General features: G+C 34.9%; 1 protein-coding gene across 1 annotated transcript in view; it reads left to right on the forward strand.

Annotated features, from left to right (window-relative positions):
• GABRA2 (gamma-aminobutyric acid type A receptor alpha2 subunit) overlaps positions 1-18,047 on the forward strand; it is a 58,571-nt gene that overhangs the window by 21,142 nt on the left and 19,382 nt on the right. Inside the window, exons 3-5 of the mRNA XM_001233849.6 lie at positions 3,426-3,493; positions 11,484-11,704; positions 14,984-15,066. Coding sequence (XP_001233850.2) covers positions 3,426-3,493; positions 11,484-11,704; positions 14,984-15,066 — 372 coding nt within the window. The remainder of the gene's footprint in view (positions 1-3,425; positions 3,494-11,483; positions 11,705-14,983; positions 15,067-18,047) is intronic.

Raw genomic sequence — 18,047 nt, forward strand, 5'->3', positions numbered from 1 at the left:
AGTAATTTTGATCCAGAACTGTTTGATCTCCAGGGAATGTGATGACTTTAATTGGTCTTAACAGAATATGAGTTATAAAAAGCCTGTAGCTGTGTTGCCTGCTGGATGAATTCTGAACCAAAAGTCCTTTTGAAACCACGCTTTGTTTCCGGGAACTATTTTCAGTAAGTTACTGCTGGGACAAAAATGATATGTTTTAATACAGACTTTGTTCTCTCAAAGTGAGAACTAGCATATCTGTTGCAAAAAAAAGAAGGATTCACTTTTTTTTTCATAGATAATGATTATGAAACACTGAGTTTGTTCTTATACTTAAGACGAATCTTTATTGTAACAGTAAGTAAACTAACAATGAAGAAACAAGGCTCAGACTGATAATATTAACAGATCGTAAAGGGAGTTATTCATTAATTACTTCTGCTTATTACATCTTTAAGAAACAGTTTCCTTGTATGTGGAATATATGAATAGAAACATGAAATATGCAGAATCTGAAGAGAAAAAAGGAGGAAGAAATAAAAATCTACTCTTTTCTGTTCTTCTTCTTTTTTTTTTTTTTTTTTTTTTTTTTGTGCCTTCCTCTGTTCAGTTTTCTTATATATTCTGCTTTCCCTGTCTTCCCATCTGTTCTAATTTTTGCAGCTTCTTTTGCCCCCAACAAGCAGTGGCCTGGTGGAGTACCTGCAGTTAGGATAAATACTCACTTCAGGGGAGAACAGTTGGTTACAATGGAACCTACTGCTGTCACCACTACCTGAAGCTATGCTGACTTAAGGCAGTTATTGGGGACAGAAAAAAAATGGCTATGATTAATTTGCATTAATTCTCATTCCTGAGGCTATCATGGATGAATTTGCCCCAGTACTTTTTATATGCATTGAAGTGCTTATCTTAATTATGATAACCCAAAATGAAGTTCTTATAGCTAAGAATCTCTGGATAATATCTTTTCTTTCCCCCATCCATTCCTCCTCCACTCCCCCAGTCATATATGTCCTCGAATACAAGGATAATTAGGATCCTTGATTTGAAGTGGTTAATGCATACCAACAAGAGGAATCTACACGCTGTTGTAATAGCAATTCAATAACTGCAGTCAATATGTTTGTCCTTAACTCTGTCTTCTTTGCTCATTTCTGATGGAAGGATTGATGCAGAAGTATTTAAAAGTAATGTGTGAGAATATGGAAAGTTGGTGGGCTTCTTGTTTGTTTGTTTTTGTTTGTTTGTTTTAATTAAAACTTAAAATGAAAGGCCAACATGATGATTCTATGTCCTCTAATTTATTGTATACAAATTGTAAAGACAAAATAATATTCCTGATGCAAACAACAACATCTTGTATTAGAGCAGAATTACAAGAGGACCGTGCTTCCAGCCATAACTCTTTTTTGGGATGGAAGGGAGGCAGATTCAGATTTGTCAAGTGCATTTAAAGCCTTTGGTAAAGTTCCTTAGTATTATATCAGTATAATTGAAATTTGTCCTGGTTATTTACTGCTGGGATACTTGATCGTTGGTGATACATTTGTAACATCAGTATTTTTCATGGAACCATAATTAGGATTGTGTGTTATCATTACAGTACAGGCCAAATTTCACAGCTTGTGTCTGTAGCACTGTTTTACCCCCTGAAGGGTAGTCTATCTTGTCACTTTTCCATTTTGTGTCAGCCTGTGCCAAGTAGCCATTTGGAGAGAATAATCTTTTTTCTGGAGAGTGTCCCACAGATATCATATGGTCACTAGTCTTCTGAACTATACCTGTGGTTTCGGTATTATATTTCATATGTTTTCTTTATCCTTGTTGAATATTAAAAACAGTGCAGACTGTTGTCCATCGACTTAAAATTAGTTTTTAAGCTTTTTGGAGTAGAAATCAACTCAGCTTGTGTATGGATGCCACATATGTTATTACTGAGGTCTCTGTTATGCAGATAAACATCTCTCAGGTGTGCAGGGGAATTGCACATATTGAACTTTCAGAGTGTGTAAATTACACATAGTAGGAGTCAGCCTCTATTTGTATGCTTATAAGGCAGAAACGATCCTGTGAGATAGGTTATTTTGGGAAGAAAAGGATTTACTAAGTTCTGTACTAAGTTCTGTATTCTAATAAGTGTGTTTCTAGTGTTGGGTTGATGAAGTTTCCCTAAAATTGAGAAAGTAGAAATGTTTCTTCTCCATGCTCCAGAAGCTAGCTGAAAGCACTGCATTACACCCATCTCTGAACTGGCTGCAGCTACATCCCTTTGACAATACACTGCTGCTTGTTCACACAACAGTCTTGCCTTTGCCTGGTGGCTGGTAGAACCTCTCCAGTCTTGGGCGAGTACCGCTGACTTCTTCCCTTCTTCCAATAGAGGTCACTGATTATTGACCTCAGTACAATTACATACAAAATCTCTGTGTGCCACATATTTGTCAAAAGATAGTTTTTGACAATATAGAAACTATTAACTATCCATATTTAATGATGCTTAAATAAAGAAATGATAATATAATAGCATGATCACCCAGACAGCAGGCAGCTATATTGTTTTTAGGAATTGGAAATTCTCATTTGAGTCAAAGTGCAGATGAATTCAAATATTCTTTATCCACCAAGTAACTGGCTTTAAGGCAGAGAATTGCTTGTGTTGACTCTCTTGAATGCAGACAGCAGCTGGCGATGGCTGTGAGAAATTTCCTGCAAGTGTGTGCTGTCCCTCTTAGTGAATACCATTCAGTTTTGAGGCTAATTGAAAACTGAAGACAGAAAGCTCAGCAATTATTTTTTTCCCTGCAGTACAATATTTAATATTCTGATTTCATGGCTGTCTGCTTCCAATGATTGGAAAGCACTTTCATTTATTTATTTATTTACAGTATTTAGAGTATCATAACAATGTCTCGGGAGCATCATGTATCAAGGGAAATAATTATTATGTTAAAACATACCAGTTAAACATGTACCCAATTAAAATGTAGGGAACTGCTGAGTTTTACACTTTGGTTTTGAAAAGGCGGTTCAGGATGAAGAAAACAACTTCAAATCAGAAAGACTTTGATATGAGTGATATGCAACAACAGAGATAATAGCTCTGCAACAAAGGCATTTTGTGTTTAGAACTGTACTACCTTGTTAAGTCCAAGACAGAGTAGTTAATTTTGCTGTTAGAAAAATGGGAAATATGTGTGCGGTTTCTGATAGTTGTACAGTAATTTAATCGAAATGTACTACTCAGGTGAACAAACTCTTTTCTGATAACCTCTTTGTAATTGCAGTATAATTTCATGGGTTAGAGACCTCCAGTGTTTGCCACAAGATACTGGCTAAAAGAATATAAGGACGGAAACTTTCTCAAAATGTCTGAAAAAATTGTATAGAGAGTTTGAATTACTATAGATTAAAAGCAATTGAACTGTTTTTTCTTTTTATATCAGATAGTATTACTGAAGTCTTCACCAACATATATGTGACCAGTTTTGGACCTGTTTCAGACACAGACATGGTGAGTTTCTGAATCTTTTGTGTCCATGGTAAAAGATTTTACATATACTATATGTAAATAGAATATACTATAAAATTGCTTTCAAACTTATATTTGGCTTCTGCTAATTGTGGGCAAATTGGGAGTAATTTTTCTGAAGCTGGTAAGTGCCGGATTCTAGAAGTTCCAAAGTTGAAACTTGGTTTATAGACCTCATATCATACATTGTTATTAACTATTTAGTTTGGGTCAATGAATCTTCCAATTGTTGCCCTTGGATGTACTTTGGTTCATGTTCTGGAACAGTCTTGATGCAGGTGAAATAAATTCCTCCTGGATAAAACTAAACTGCACACTTACTACATGACTAACTTCAGTTAGTCTGTAATAAGTCTTCTCAAAATATAGCTTGGAAGTTGGCTCATAAACTTCAGTTTTACAGACCTGATCTGCAACATTAGTGCAATTTAGTAACTTAGCATTATGAACAAAAAAATCTACCGAAATAGTGGAATTCATATAAATGTATTCATCGGTGGTTCACCTTGTGAACAGAATTCAAGCAGAAATTTTTGTGACAGCAATACATGAAAAGATGTTTCAGGAAAGCAAGTTCATCTGGCCTGATATTCTCAAGAGTCTAAAACCAAATGTGTATTATTTTTGTTGAGCATTTAGGGTTTTCATAGTCTCTTAGGTCTACTAGTGTCAGCAGGGCAAATTAAATGAAGTTAATGACATTATAAAGGAATAAACTCTGGATCACAATTTCTCATGAAAACAGCAATAGAGAAAAAGCTCGGAGGCAAGGGTCTGTTGTAACTCACTGCAAATCATACATAGATTAGGGAGAATGTGTTGCACTAGTGAGGAAGATCTTCATGGACATAGCACCTCTGATAGGAAAGAAGGGAGGGACAGCATAATCAGAAAGTTCTCTTATCTGCCCTTTCCTTTCCCTACTGGCCCCTTACTACATGAATGCCCCTCGAATATCTGAGTTGTTATTAAGGCAGGTGTAATAGACAAATGGTTGCGAGGCTAAGCAAGATACAGAAAGCAGATTATACTAATTGTGGTGAAAAAAATGATGAAATTTCTTATGAACAGTTTTAAACATTAATGACTCTATATGAACTAATAAAAAATTATCTACATGTATTTATATGTATAAGAAAATGAATATTTTTAAAACTAAGCAACGTTTCCTTTTTTCTATGAAAACTTTCGCATTACGCATCATATAAAACAGGAAACATTTTGACTCTACAAGCTAAGCTGCATTGAAATGAAATGTTTTTTAGTAAAGTGTGCATTTTTAAGGGTATTTGCTCACCGATTAGCAGGTAGTCATAGACTTGGAGAATGCTTTCTGCTATTTTAATTTTTTTTTGTGGTGATTTCATTTTTTGAGCTTTGTTTCCATTGTGATAAATATAGTACTTACGGTTTGCACAAAAAATTGTCTTGAAGAAAAACCATATATTTATTTTCTTTTTGAAACTACATATGTTACTGATTCACTTGTTTTGTTTTTCCTAATAATATTAAGTTTCTGAATTCATATTTAATTCATTATAATTACCAAAAAAAAAAAAAAAACCACCATAATTTCACAATCTTTCTAGCTCCACTATTCCTGTGAAATTGGGAGATGGAGTTAAACCAGTTTTAGAGATTTGTGAGGCACAGGAAGACTCACCAAAGAGCGTGCAGGTCATTTGTGTTGAAATGGGGCCTTAATGAAAAGTCCTGATCCCAATCTCCAGCTCCTGACATTTATGTAATTGTTAGGAGAACTCTGGATTTTCGTTTACACAGGCAGATATGACAGCACAGTGAGATATCAAGTCATTTGATGCCACCACTATAACAGTTGTGCTCAGAGGTGTATACTGAATAAGACCAATGTACGTAAGTTTGGAAACTGTTGTAATAGGTAGGTCATGTGCAAATATGTTGATAGGTAAGTAAGAGCAGTTTAATATCTACTACTAAAAGTTTCAGGGTTAATTTAACTTGTTAAGTAGATAATTATTAAATCATTTTGAAATGTATGGGCAGTCAAGTTTTGAAATAATAACTTCCAAACTATCATATGCTCTGTCAGGTATGAAAGTAATGTTAGTACAATGATTACTCTTTCATTTAGATATTGCTTTACTGAATTGATAATGCTAACTACTATAGAGAGTGTTTATAGATATTTTCTTCTGTAAATGTTGGGAATGCTATTTTAATTTTTAAGGGTTCCTTCTAAATTGTTCAATGGAAAAATAAGTAGGATTTCATTCCAACTGCCTGTATTTTTCCAGTCCAAAAAGTAGTTAAGTCTAGACAAATTTGGCCCTGACTGTCTTTAGACTAGCTGAAGTTGTGGTTGATAAGTTCAGGAGGTAAAATCTGAAGGTGAGATTATTCTGCAAATGCATTTAGCGTAAAAAAAAAATAATAATTATAATAAGAAAAATTTTAAAAAAAGATCCTCATCATGGATTAACATGTTGTCTAAAGGGAAAAAAATATGCTACATTCTGTTCTCCCCAAACTACTCAGCTACCAAATCTGTTGAATCTTGGCCAGGACTCTTTTGCAAACTGTACTTCAAATGAGCTGCTACAACTAAAATATGATAGTACCCATACTAGCTGTGTTAGAAAAGTGCTAGTTGTATATTAATCACAGTGTAATGTTGAAGAAAATGTCAATATACAACAGGAATTTTCAATTTCATTTTGAGGACTACAGGGAATTAAGGAAGTCAAAGAAATTAAGCAGGATTAAGCAAGTTTAATTTTCACTGTTCTGTCTTTTTGAGCTATTATTTCTCTGAAATGTTTCAGTATTATGATGCTATGTCTTATAGGCTTCCAACCAGATCAGTGATACAAATTTATTTTGACATTAGCCTGAGAGAAGGAAAGCTGCATTATTTAAAAAACACAAACAAAAAAATGAACAGAACAGATGTAAAACGAAGCTTCTCTGAATTTTGTAAGAAGAGTTATAAGGTTAAATTATGATTGAAGTGGCTAATTAAAACATCTGTAATTAAATTAAAATCTTTCATTTTTAAAAATTCTGAACTGAAGGATAATTATGGTTGGAATATGGTTTTCAGGATGACAAAATGGGAATGATTTAATTTAAGCAGTTAAAACTAATAGTTTCTCTGTTTTTTTTTCCCCAATGGTGGGTTGGCATAGCTTTATAGATACGATAATAGTTATGATTTTAGCACTGCAGTCTTATTACTTGTACAGCTTTTTCTCAGAATTACTTTCCTCCAGATTCACCTCAAATTTTAGCATCTAAAATATCCAAGATAGCCATACAAGTGCTGATCTCCTTGAGAGAACAAAATATAAATTATAAATGAAAAATATTTTTTCTCCTCAAACCATACTTACTGGGGTAAGACAGCATACAGCCACTGAGAGCGTTTACATGAGATCTGCAGAACACTGTGTAAATTTTTTTAAAGTACTGTCTCATGGAAGCCTTTCTAATTGTCATTGGGAACTGTCTTTCCTACTTCCCTATGGTACACAGTAGATGACAGGACCTGTCAGTTTTCTCTGAGTATTAACAGGCTTTCTTACAGTTCTACATTTCAATTTTTAATCTCAGCTTTTTGTTTGTTGTATTAGGAAAGCTTTGTTTATTGCAGTTACATCTGTATTTTTCCCTTTTTCATAGAATCATAGAATATCCTAAGTTGGAAGGGACCCACAGGAATCATTAAGTGTATTTCTACACAGAATTTTTTTTCCTAAATGTCTTGCTGATAGACTTCTAGTTTTTCTGTTTAGAATTTTTGTTCAGTTTTCACTCCACTCACAGAGGTGGTTATACTCAGTACACCGCATAGTGTTGTCAGCTTGCAATTAAACTTTCAATAATGTTTTTTGTTTTCCAAATATAGTCAGCACACAAAATCTAATGAAGGCGGAAGATCAAAGCCAGAAATGACCAGGTTTGTTATAGCATCTCTCACTACTAGTGGGGGCAGTACTTCAGAGAAGCGGCTGAACTCCAGACCGCATTTTTCTGTTTTTCAGATTTCCTTATTCAGTTTCATTTTTCAGATTTTTTTCCATAGAACTTGAAGTTTTAGCTGTTTCTAAGTAATTTTTTCCCAAAGATTAAAAAAAATACAGCAATCATTTTTACTGTAGGTATTATTTTAGTTCAGTATCAGAATTAAAAAATAAGACTAAAAGAAAAGCAGAAACAGGAAATACCTTTGGTTTTCTATGCTGTTGAGAGCCTCTAGGTTATCTTTTAATTAGTTGTATTTCTGATAAGTTGGTAAATGAATTGCTCTATTCCCTTTTATTATAGACTAGGACTGGGGCCTTTGCAAGTTAAATCCATAGGTAATTTTGAGGAGGATACCTCACATGATGGCTTGCATAATTTCTATTCTTTTTTTTCCTTTTTTTTCTGTTGGGAAAGACTGTTTTCTTGTGCAATATTCTGTCGAGTAGATCAGTATTGGAGATTCATTTGTCTGAGACTGTGCACAACCAGTGATATTAGCTCCTCGTGTTATTTCAGTTTGAATTCCTGTCTCTGGCACCAAGCATCCATTGTGTTTCAGGGTTGCCCTTTCTCCATGTCTGAACAAAAAAAAAAGAGTAATCTGAAATCTTTGTATTTTCAGTACTGTGAATAATAAATAAAAGACTTTAAGTTATTCCAATTTGTATCTTTCCCATTTATCTCTTACCCTTCCACAGTGCTTATTTTATACTCAGAGTTCGTTCTGTATCAGGTTTATGGAAACTGAGAGCAAGCCAGTGAGAAGCAGTTTTTCATAAATGGATTTGAATAGGAAGACGTTATCTTCCCTCAACACTATGATTTAAACTGGCTAAATGTGTTTTTTTACAGAATTTCTAATACTTTGTTTAGATTAAATGCTTAGACAGAAATGACTGAAGTTGGCAGAAGGAGCAGAAATAAAAGGCATGAAATGAGTTCTTCAAATAGAGGAAGATCATGCCACAATTCTCTAGAAATATGACACTTTTTACTTACAGCATTAAAGGTTGTATATATCTGGCAGACATTATTTATATTTATAATGTTAAAATACATTTATTTAAAAATGAATACAGGTATCTTTGAAATGCAGCATCAGTTAGGACATCACTTATGTTTTTAACAGGGCTGTTAAGGGTTAAAAAGAAAAAACTACCAACAAACCATGCAGTTTCAAATGCTGCATAATGCAGCATTTACAACTAAGAGATACATAGATGGAACAGGAAAGGGTTACAAAGCCTTTATGTATGTATCTTCTGGTAAATGTTGATATTTTATCATATTGATTAGATTCAAAATATTTCAAGAGTTTTATCTTTCTCTCTCTCTTTTTTTTTTTTTTTTTTCCCATAGTAATCATCATAGGGGGATTCACGAGCGTAAGTAGAACAGAATAGGAATCAGTGAATATAGCACTGGGATGCAAAATGTATGGGTTGTATTTTGCTTTTTGTAATCACAGTGTAAATGGGCAAGGACAAATTAATTTCATCTCACTGCCTTGGTTTCTCTTCCTATTTGCAACTTCCTTTCCAAAACACATTGAGATCTATAGGGAAAAACAAAGATTTTATTGTTGTTGTGGTGAATGGAAGGAGATGATGTTTGTGATGATTTTCACCAGCCATTGGGTAACTGTCTTTTTCCGTCTTCTCAGAACAACGCATGTTCTGTCAAATAGTGTTTTCCAGCATGGATAAGAAGGGAAATTGCCAGCAGGGAGAGCAGAGTTACCTGTAGATGAGTTAGGGTTTATCACAGGGACCTTTCAAGGCTACAGATCAGGTTTTCTCCTGTTTGTTCTGCTTTTTAAGCTGTGGCTATGCATCAGATGTGCTTTCTTGAAATGTTGCTGTTTTGATTTAGTGGCATTTCATGTCTGCTTTTTTCTCTTTTATATCTTGAGTAATTCTTTTTATATATGATGGAAGACAGTGAAGAAGTGTAACCTTTGAAATTCTTTATTAGAGACATTATAAAAATTTAAGATTTATATTCTAAACATTTATGTGCAGGAGCTATTTTTCAAAGCATATTGTAGGACTTATCACTCAGTTCTCTTGAATTTTAGTGGAATTTCAAAGCCTGGCTCCCTTAGGCTCTTCTTTCCTCTTATGTATACCTCAAACATCAATCTTCTCATGCATAGCAATGATTTATTGGCGAAGCCTCTCAGACAGATATGATAAGGAAGATTTTAGGGCAATATTTCCCCTTGAACTAACTGATATTTCTAGCCAGATTTCATATATTCTGTCTGTTGCTTCAAGTATGCAGTTTCCACTGCTCCCTATCCTCCAAGATTTCAGATGATTAGTAACTGTCCTTGATCTGTAACTGAACTGTTAGATTACTTGGAATCTGCAGATGGGATTTTAAGTCACAGGATAGTTAGCAAATAAAACAACAAGAAATTAGCAAATAATACAGGACTCTTAAATGTGGTATATAATGGAGAAGTAGGGAAATTATTTGTCATGAATTAGTGCCTGTTTACATATATGCTTACTAGAATACTACTGTAGATAAAAACTGACATTTCTGTTAATCCAAAGAAATTAATTTTATGTGTATTTTAGTGTTAGTTTTGTTTAATATCTGAGTAATAATAATTTGAATTAGAAAAATGCAAAATTGTATTACAGTAACATAAGGCCTCTTGATATTGATATGAATTGGGACTGTGAGTTTTGTCAGGTGACTTTATATGCATCCCATTATATCATTCAAAAAGGGTCTTTCCATGCACCTAATACAGTTTTTAACTACAACTACTTTCTCTCTTACCCTTGCCATGATCTTTCAGATAACTGAATTTTCTTTCCTTTATTCCACCTGCTCTTCTTAGCTTCTGTCTCTGTCTTGGAAAAGGTCCTTGTAGCTCCTGCGCTCACACAGGAAAAGATGATGAGAAAAGCTTATGCTTGCTCTCTGCTCAGCACTTGTTTCCAAAACATGATTGACTGAGAAAAAATTTAAGCTTTGTTAATCAGCACTAAAGGGAGACACAAAAAGGTGGTATGGACTTGATAAGTTCCTTGAAAACACTTCTGCGTTGTAGTAACTTGAATATGTGATATTGATGGAAATTTATCAGAACTTCTGAGTCATTGCAGTGGTACAGGCTGTTGGAATATGTGGGATATGAAATCATGTGTCCATTTTGCACTTGTCCAATAAAATTGAAATTGCTTCAAGTTGACATTTGCCAGTACCCAAACCACAGTTTAATTTCAACAAAACACTTATGATCTTTGATTTCAAATTTATATGCTGTGCTGATATTAACAAACAAATAAAGCCTTTTAGAGTTCCAATTTATAGTTTGTGAACTTATATCATCAGTGCGGTGTCTTTTGTTTTTTGTTTAGAAGAGCAACAAAAAACAGCAAATGGAATATCTAGGTGCAAGAATCTGATCCAGGTCATCTGTCTGTTTTGCTTGCATCCTTTTCTCTTCTCAAGATTAGGCATTAGAGTTCAGCAGATAGAGTGTAGGACACCTGTTATGCATTTGCTCCTTGTCTATGTACTTTTGCTAATAAAATGTATACATTTACAGATCTTGCTTCTCTTTTTGGAACACTGTTCTTTATATCAATCTGCCTGCATATATTGTGCCATATATTAATAACCTTGTCTTTCTTCCTTTCAGTTTTGGGCATTTTCCATGCTCTTAAAATGCTTGTTCACCCTCCTACAGGTGCATCTGCTACATGAGCATCATATCCTTCTGTGTATTTTTTCTTATTTCTTATTTTAAATTCATTGAAATTACCTTTGTCACGTGTGCTATATGTATCAGGTACAGAAAACTAAATATTGAAAGGATTTGACATTCAGACATAAAATTTTGTGTGATAGTTGTTCTGCCCTGACAAAATTTTGCCAAAGGAATTTTACAACCAGTGTTTCTCTGACTTGTTCCATAGTAAAAATGCATATCTTTATTCCATTATAGGAATACACAATAGATGTCTTCTTCCGTCAGAGATGGAAGGATGAGCGGTTAAAATTTAAGGGCCCAATGAATATTCTTCGATTGAACAATTTAATGGCCAGCAAAATCTGGACTCCAGATACTTTTTTTCACAATGGGAAAAAGTCAGTCGCTCATAACATGACAATGCCTAACAAGCTTCTACGAATTCAAGATGATGGAACTCTTCTGTACACCATGAGGTATGTATTTTTTTTTCTCTGTTCGTGTTATTTTTTTACACAATTTTTCCAGTTATCAGTCCAAGAAGACTCTTTTTTTTTCATTTGTAACCCAGCTGAAAAAAACACCAAGAAAACATATTTCTTTTCCAATTCTTTTACAAATCTATTCAAATATATCAGTTTTTCTATGTGTTTCTCAGTTCTCACGAACATGTAACATATCGAAAGATACGGATGGTCTGCATAAAATGCTTTAAAGCCTATGGATGGGAATTGCTAAGGATATTCAAGAGTTTACGCTCTGTCTCAGAACAATTAAACTTGCATAAAACTTCTGTCTGTTGCAGTACACAACAATAGACAGCTTGAACCATTAGGCAGATTTATTACTGAGATCAATGGAAACAAGAAAATAAATCATAGAATTAAGGAGTGTCTTAGGTTGGAAGGAACCTCAAAGGTCACCTTGTTCCAATCCTCCTGCCACTGATTGGGTTGTCAACCACTAGATCAGGCTGCCCAGGGCCTCTATCCAACCTGGCCTTGAAAACTTCCAGGGAGGGAGCATGCAACGTCTCTGAGCAGCCCATGTCAGTGCCTCATCACTCTCTGAGTAAAGAATTTCTTCCTAGCATGCATCCTAAATCTCCCCACTTTTAGTTTAAAGCTCCTTCTTGTTCTTGTAAAGTTTCTCCTTGTCCTATCACTGTCAGACCATGGAAAAAGTTGATACTCCTCCTGCTAGTAAACTCTCTTCAGGTACTGGAAGGCCACAATGAGCTCAAGCTGAAGCAAGAAGGCTTCGTAAAACAGGCTAAACAGATCATATAGCAGATCAGGCAGTCTGTAGTAGATCCTGACCACCAGACATCCTTAATTGGTCTTGTTCTGAATTTTAACCCACAAGCTCTCAACCTGGTCATGGCTCTTTTTCAGGGACATATCTTCGGAATTTATCCACTCCTTTAAACAGAGGGCAACTCCTCAACCCCAGCTACCCTGCCTAGGTCTTCTAAAATGTTGCATCCCATAATTATAGTATTCCAGTTGTGCAATTTGTCCTTCCAGGTTTCTGCGGTATTAATTAGGTCATAGTTTTCTGACTGCATCATGGTTTCCAATTCTTTCTCCTTATTTCCCATGCTTATACGTTGGTGTAGAGATATTTCAGCTGGATTATTGGCCTCATTATCTTCTTGGATGAGTTCTACCAAATTCCTGTGGGAAAAATCTGAAGATTTCCAGTCACTTCCTGAAGTGACAGCATTCCTCGTCTCTTCCCTATCACTCAGCAGTATGGCCTTAAATTCTTTCTAACAGGAACTATGCAGAAAATGTACCTTGCACTTTAATAACTATTTTATTTTATATATATATCTAGTGACAGGATTTTATTTAAAGTTTTCATTTTTGCTTCTGGAAAGCAAAGTACTTAGCTGGTAAAATATATTAAATTTGGTTAGAAAAATAATTTGTAAGTGTTATAAATGGCATGTATGTATAGGCATAACTAACAAGCCCTTGTTGTAATGAGTGTTGAAGGGTAGGCTGCTAATCATAGAATCATAGAATGGCCTAGGTTGAAAAGGACCATAATGATCATCGAATTTCAACCCCCCTTCTATGTGCAGGGTAACCAACCACCAGACCAGGCTGCCCAGAGCCACATCCAGCCTGGCCTTTAGTGCCTCCAGGGATGGGGCATCCACAACCTCCTTGGGCAATGTGTTCCAGTGTGTCACCACCCTCTGTGTGAAAAACTTCTTCCTACTATCCAACCTAAACCTCCCCTGTCTCAATTTAAAACCATTCCCCCTTGTCCTATCACTATCCACCCTTGTAAACAGCCGTTCCCCTTCCTGTTTATAAGCTCCCTTCAAGTACTGGAAGGCCACAATGAGGTCTCCCCAGAGCCTTCTCTTCTCTAAGCTGAACAAGCCTGGTTTCCTCAACCTTTCCTCATAGGAGAGGTGCTCCAGCCCTCTGATCATCTTAGTGGCCCTCCTCTGGACCTGCTCCAAGAGCTCCACGTCCTTAAGGGCCACTCTCCTCTTAATGCAGCCCAGAACACAGTTAGCCTTCTGGGCTGCAAGTGCACACTACTGGCTCACGTCCAGCTTCTTGTCCACCAGGACCCCCTGGTGTACCTCCTCCGGAGGTACATTTTCTATTTATTTTAAGTTCACGATTTCTAATTATGTTTCTTCTGAGATAGTGAGTTACATGTGTAAGCTGCTTCTGTTGCAGAGATTTTAAGTAGCCATTTTTATCTGTGTCTTAAAATGAGCTTAAAATGACAGTGTGATTTAAAGTAAAGACCTCATGAAGCATTCTCCTGTGCCTTTTGCCGACTCTTTTCTATCTCTTCCTCCTGACTTCAGAACCTTTTTCCTGGGGACAGAGATAATTGAAATAGAATTTTTGGGATGAAATCTGGAAAATCTGATTGGGAATACAAGGACTGTGAACCACTGGGAGTGCAGGAAAACTTAGTTGATATTTGAGGATGGATGAAGAGCAACATAAAGCTCAGGAAAAATTTCAACCCAAAGGGGACCTACAGGATAGGATGGAGAAGGATAAATTTAATTAATTAATTAACTGAGTTAAAATAGTGGGAAATAAAAATATGTCAATACTTGTTCAAACTGTTTGAAATTATGTTTTACTGTATTAATCTATGTATTTAATACAGCAATATTGCTGGGAATTTTTCACCAGATGAACAAAGGTAACATGTTGTAACACCAGATGAGCATTTTTAACATGCTGTCATGCCTATAAACAAACAAAAATGCTAATCACAAGTAACACAGAGGATGAATAGCAGCAGTGTTTTAAAAGAATACACTTTTTTTTCCCCTACAATTTTAACATTCAGACTCTTAAAAAGAATTTAAAAAAACATCGAACACAGTCTTTTCCTAAGTCAACTGCATTTTATGTGCTTTTGTAATGAGATTTTCAGAGCCATATAATCACATATGTACCTCAGAATATTATGAGAAGAAAATGACAGTTCTTAAAAACCTTCAGTTACATAATTTATATTTTCATTTAAATGGCCATTCCTTATAGTTTTGAAGTTGGCTGTTTTAGTTTTTTGATGTAGTATGTCAGTGCTTTCCAAAGGAGCACATAAAAGGGAGGAAGCAAGAGCTGATCTAAATTTTAATTAGTTTAATATAAAATTTCAGTTTTATCTCCTAAATACACATTAACTGTTCATTTTTTGTGGGATTGATTTTCTTGTCCTGCTAACTGACTTAAATGCATAGTGATCTTTTTGCCTTTTAGGCTTACAGTCCAAGCCGAATGTCCAATGCACCTGGAGGACTTCCCTATGGATGCTCACTCATGCCCACTGAAATTTGGCAGCTGTAAGTGTATAACCAGAAGTATGGTCTTCGGTTAGTGAAAACCTAACGTTACTCAGACATCACTTTATTTCAAAAACGTTGTAACAAAGGAGTTCTAAAACACAAGGTTGTGCTTGTAACCTGACACATTGCAATTGATTTTATCTATTCACTATTGTATCTTTTTAGTGTATTTTAAAACTTTCTTGACACAATTTAACAGTAAATACTGTGCACCTAATTCAGCACTGCACTGATCTGCTTTTATTCCAGAACACTAAGCACACTGATGAATACAAACCTAGGTGCCTGTAGCCTGTGTAGAATGTACATATCTTCATTAATAAATGAAGAGCAAGTAAAGGCTTTGAAGAATCTTCATTTATTGAAACCTTTTCTTCCTCTTTATTTTTAATCATGTTTTCTTTTCCATTCTTTAGTTAAGGCAAAAAAACATATGGCTTCTTGTCATTAAAAAAAAAATAATAAAATAAAATAAATCATTCTTTAGCATATTGGCAAGTTAAATAGGTGGACTTTAATCTCAATATTGTTATTTTAACAGCAGTATAAATTCATTCACCTGTATAGCAGTCCTTCTTCTTTGTGAATTAGGATTGTATTATATGTATTTGCTGTATTTTTTTCAATGCAATTATTATTATTTTTTGTCTGCAGTCTTTATTTTGTGCCAGGCCCAGGAAATGGCATCTTTTTCAAGGAAACTATATAGTACCAATAAATTCTGGCTCTTTTAATTTTTACTGTAGCCACCACAGGTTGCAAAACAGGTGATAGGCCACCGCTGAGAAGATAATTCACAAGATGAATGCTGTCAGAGCTCTGTGCACATTCTCTCCATAACAGTGGAGTGTACTATTTCCCTGGAGTTTGGTGGGAAAAAAAAGAACAAATTTAATCAAGCCTATGTTTCTGATTATGCTGCCACAATAAAAGGAGGCCTTAACTGTAGAGATAAAAGATGGTTAAAATTAATAATAATTTTGCCATGGAGCCTTTTTTCTCTAAATATTTTATTACATTTATAGTACATAATGCAACTTATCTAAATAACACTAGAAATGTTGGCCAAAACCAACTGCTGACAAATAATAATTATATACATGTACACAGTAAGATACATTTATGAGGGAGAAAAAGACTCAATGTAGCCTCAAAACAATTGATATAAAACAACAACAACAAAAAAACCCTATAATAATGAAACTGATACTCAGGCTAAGCAGTTACTTGACAGTATGACTTGATCCACACTGCTAAGTTGGAAACTCTTCTGAGTGGACTTTGTGTGAGAGCGGGATTTGCTGTTTGTTTTTCTTTTCTATTTGTGAGAGTGGGATTTGCTTTTTGTTTTTCTTTTCTATTTGTGAGAGTGGGATTTGCTGTTTGTTTTTCTTTTCTATTTGTTTTCATTACTGATTTGTTCTTTGTTCTCTTCCTGCGGTTTCTGCATTTCCAGTAAAAAGAAGAATTAAAACTGTAACTATGAGAAAAGTGATTTTAGGAAAGCTATCTTTCTTTTCTCCTTGTATTCACCTGTGCTCCAGCCAGTTGGCACACACTGAAGGCTTATTTCTGTTCATTTTGAAAGGCTTCCCACTCATTTCTTTAACTAGAACTCATTTCTATGCTTTCATTTTTCATCTTTCATTCTGGGACTGAATTTAAATGATGAATAGTGGTGAAAATAAGCCAAAATCCTGAGGATTTGGTTTAGCTGAGGCAAGTCTGCCAATGGTATATATTTGTCACAGCTCCTCATATATTCTGCTAATCTTACATTGCTAAGAGGATCATCAGCCTGCAAGATTGTCTCAGTTTCTTTGTTGTGCTCAAGAGAAAAGCCAAGCTGGATGTACTGGAGAAGCTGTAGCTTAATAAATTGCCATTCTTCATCTTCATCAAAAAGTCAAACCAACAGTGGAGAGTGTAGGGACAAATCAGAAATTGGCAAGGTTACTGATTTGCATTAAAGCAGAGGGCTTCTTGTGGGAATATGGGTAGTTCAAAGGGAAGTGTTAAAAATCTCTGCATGCTGCCTGCCCGCTATGTTAGTCCTACAGTTTATGGCAAGTTGAATGAAAAAGCATCTTTCAAGGCATGCAGAGATTTCTCAAGTGAAAATATTTGCAGTCCAGCAGAAATGTTGCTTTTTTAATTTTCACTTCACTACAGATATAGATAAGATTTCAAATGTACTTGTCTCAGTCAAAGTGAGTGCACAGTTTCTTCTCACTGTGTTTTAACCTTTTCCTTTCATACTCCACTTGTTAATGAGGGTATTAGATTGGAAAAACTTTCGGGATATATTCTTTTTTTTTTTTTTTCTTTTTTTCTTTTTTACTCATTGGAGAGACATCAGTGCCATCTAAAATACAGTGTTGATTTGCTTCCTTTTTAGTTTATTTTGACTGACTAGGATAAATGTGTGTTTTCTGATGAATGCAATGAGAAAGCAGATTTCTTAATGTCAGTATGCCCAAAAGATAGATCTAATATTTAGGACGGAGATTTAAGAGGCTAAGGCACTAAGCTTCTCCAAGTCATTTAAGAGTCTTTTGTCACAGAACCTGTCTTCCCATACCCAAAATGCTTGTGATACACTATCAAAGGGAGAGTGGGGAAATAGAAGGTGAGAACAGTATAGAAATAAATTTTTTTAAAAATTGTGTATCCTGGATCTTACACATCATTGCTATTTTCATCTAACTTATTGTGAGTTTTAGGACACATACATAGCTGATCTGTGACAAATTTTTTTTAACAGTATGGAAGAATTATTGTTTGCAATTTATACCAGTACACTGTGATTAATAAAAACACAAATGCATGCCCTGTTCCCATAAGTATTTACCCTACAATAAAGTTATTTAATATATACAAGTGTTTTTGCTAATCATTTTAGTTTTTTGGGGTTTCCTTTTGAAAGGTAATTAAGTAGCTCTTCTAATTAGATGAGTTTTGATGTAAGTTGTTTGGTT

The sequence above is a fragment of the Gallus gallus genome, chromosome 4, assembly GCF_016699485.2.
Source record: "Gallus gallus isolate bGalGal1 chromosome 4, bGalGal1.mat.broiler.GRCg7b, whole genome shotgun sequence".
Lineage (NCBI taxonomy): Eukaryota > Metazoa > Chordata > Aves > Galliformes > Phasianidae > Gallus > Gallus gallus.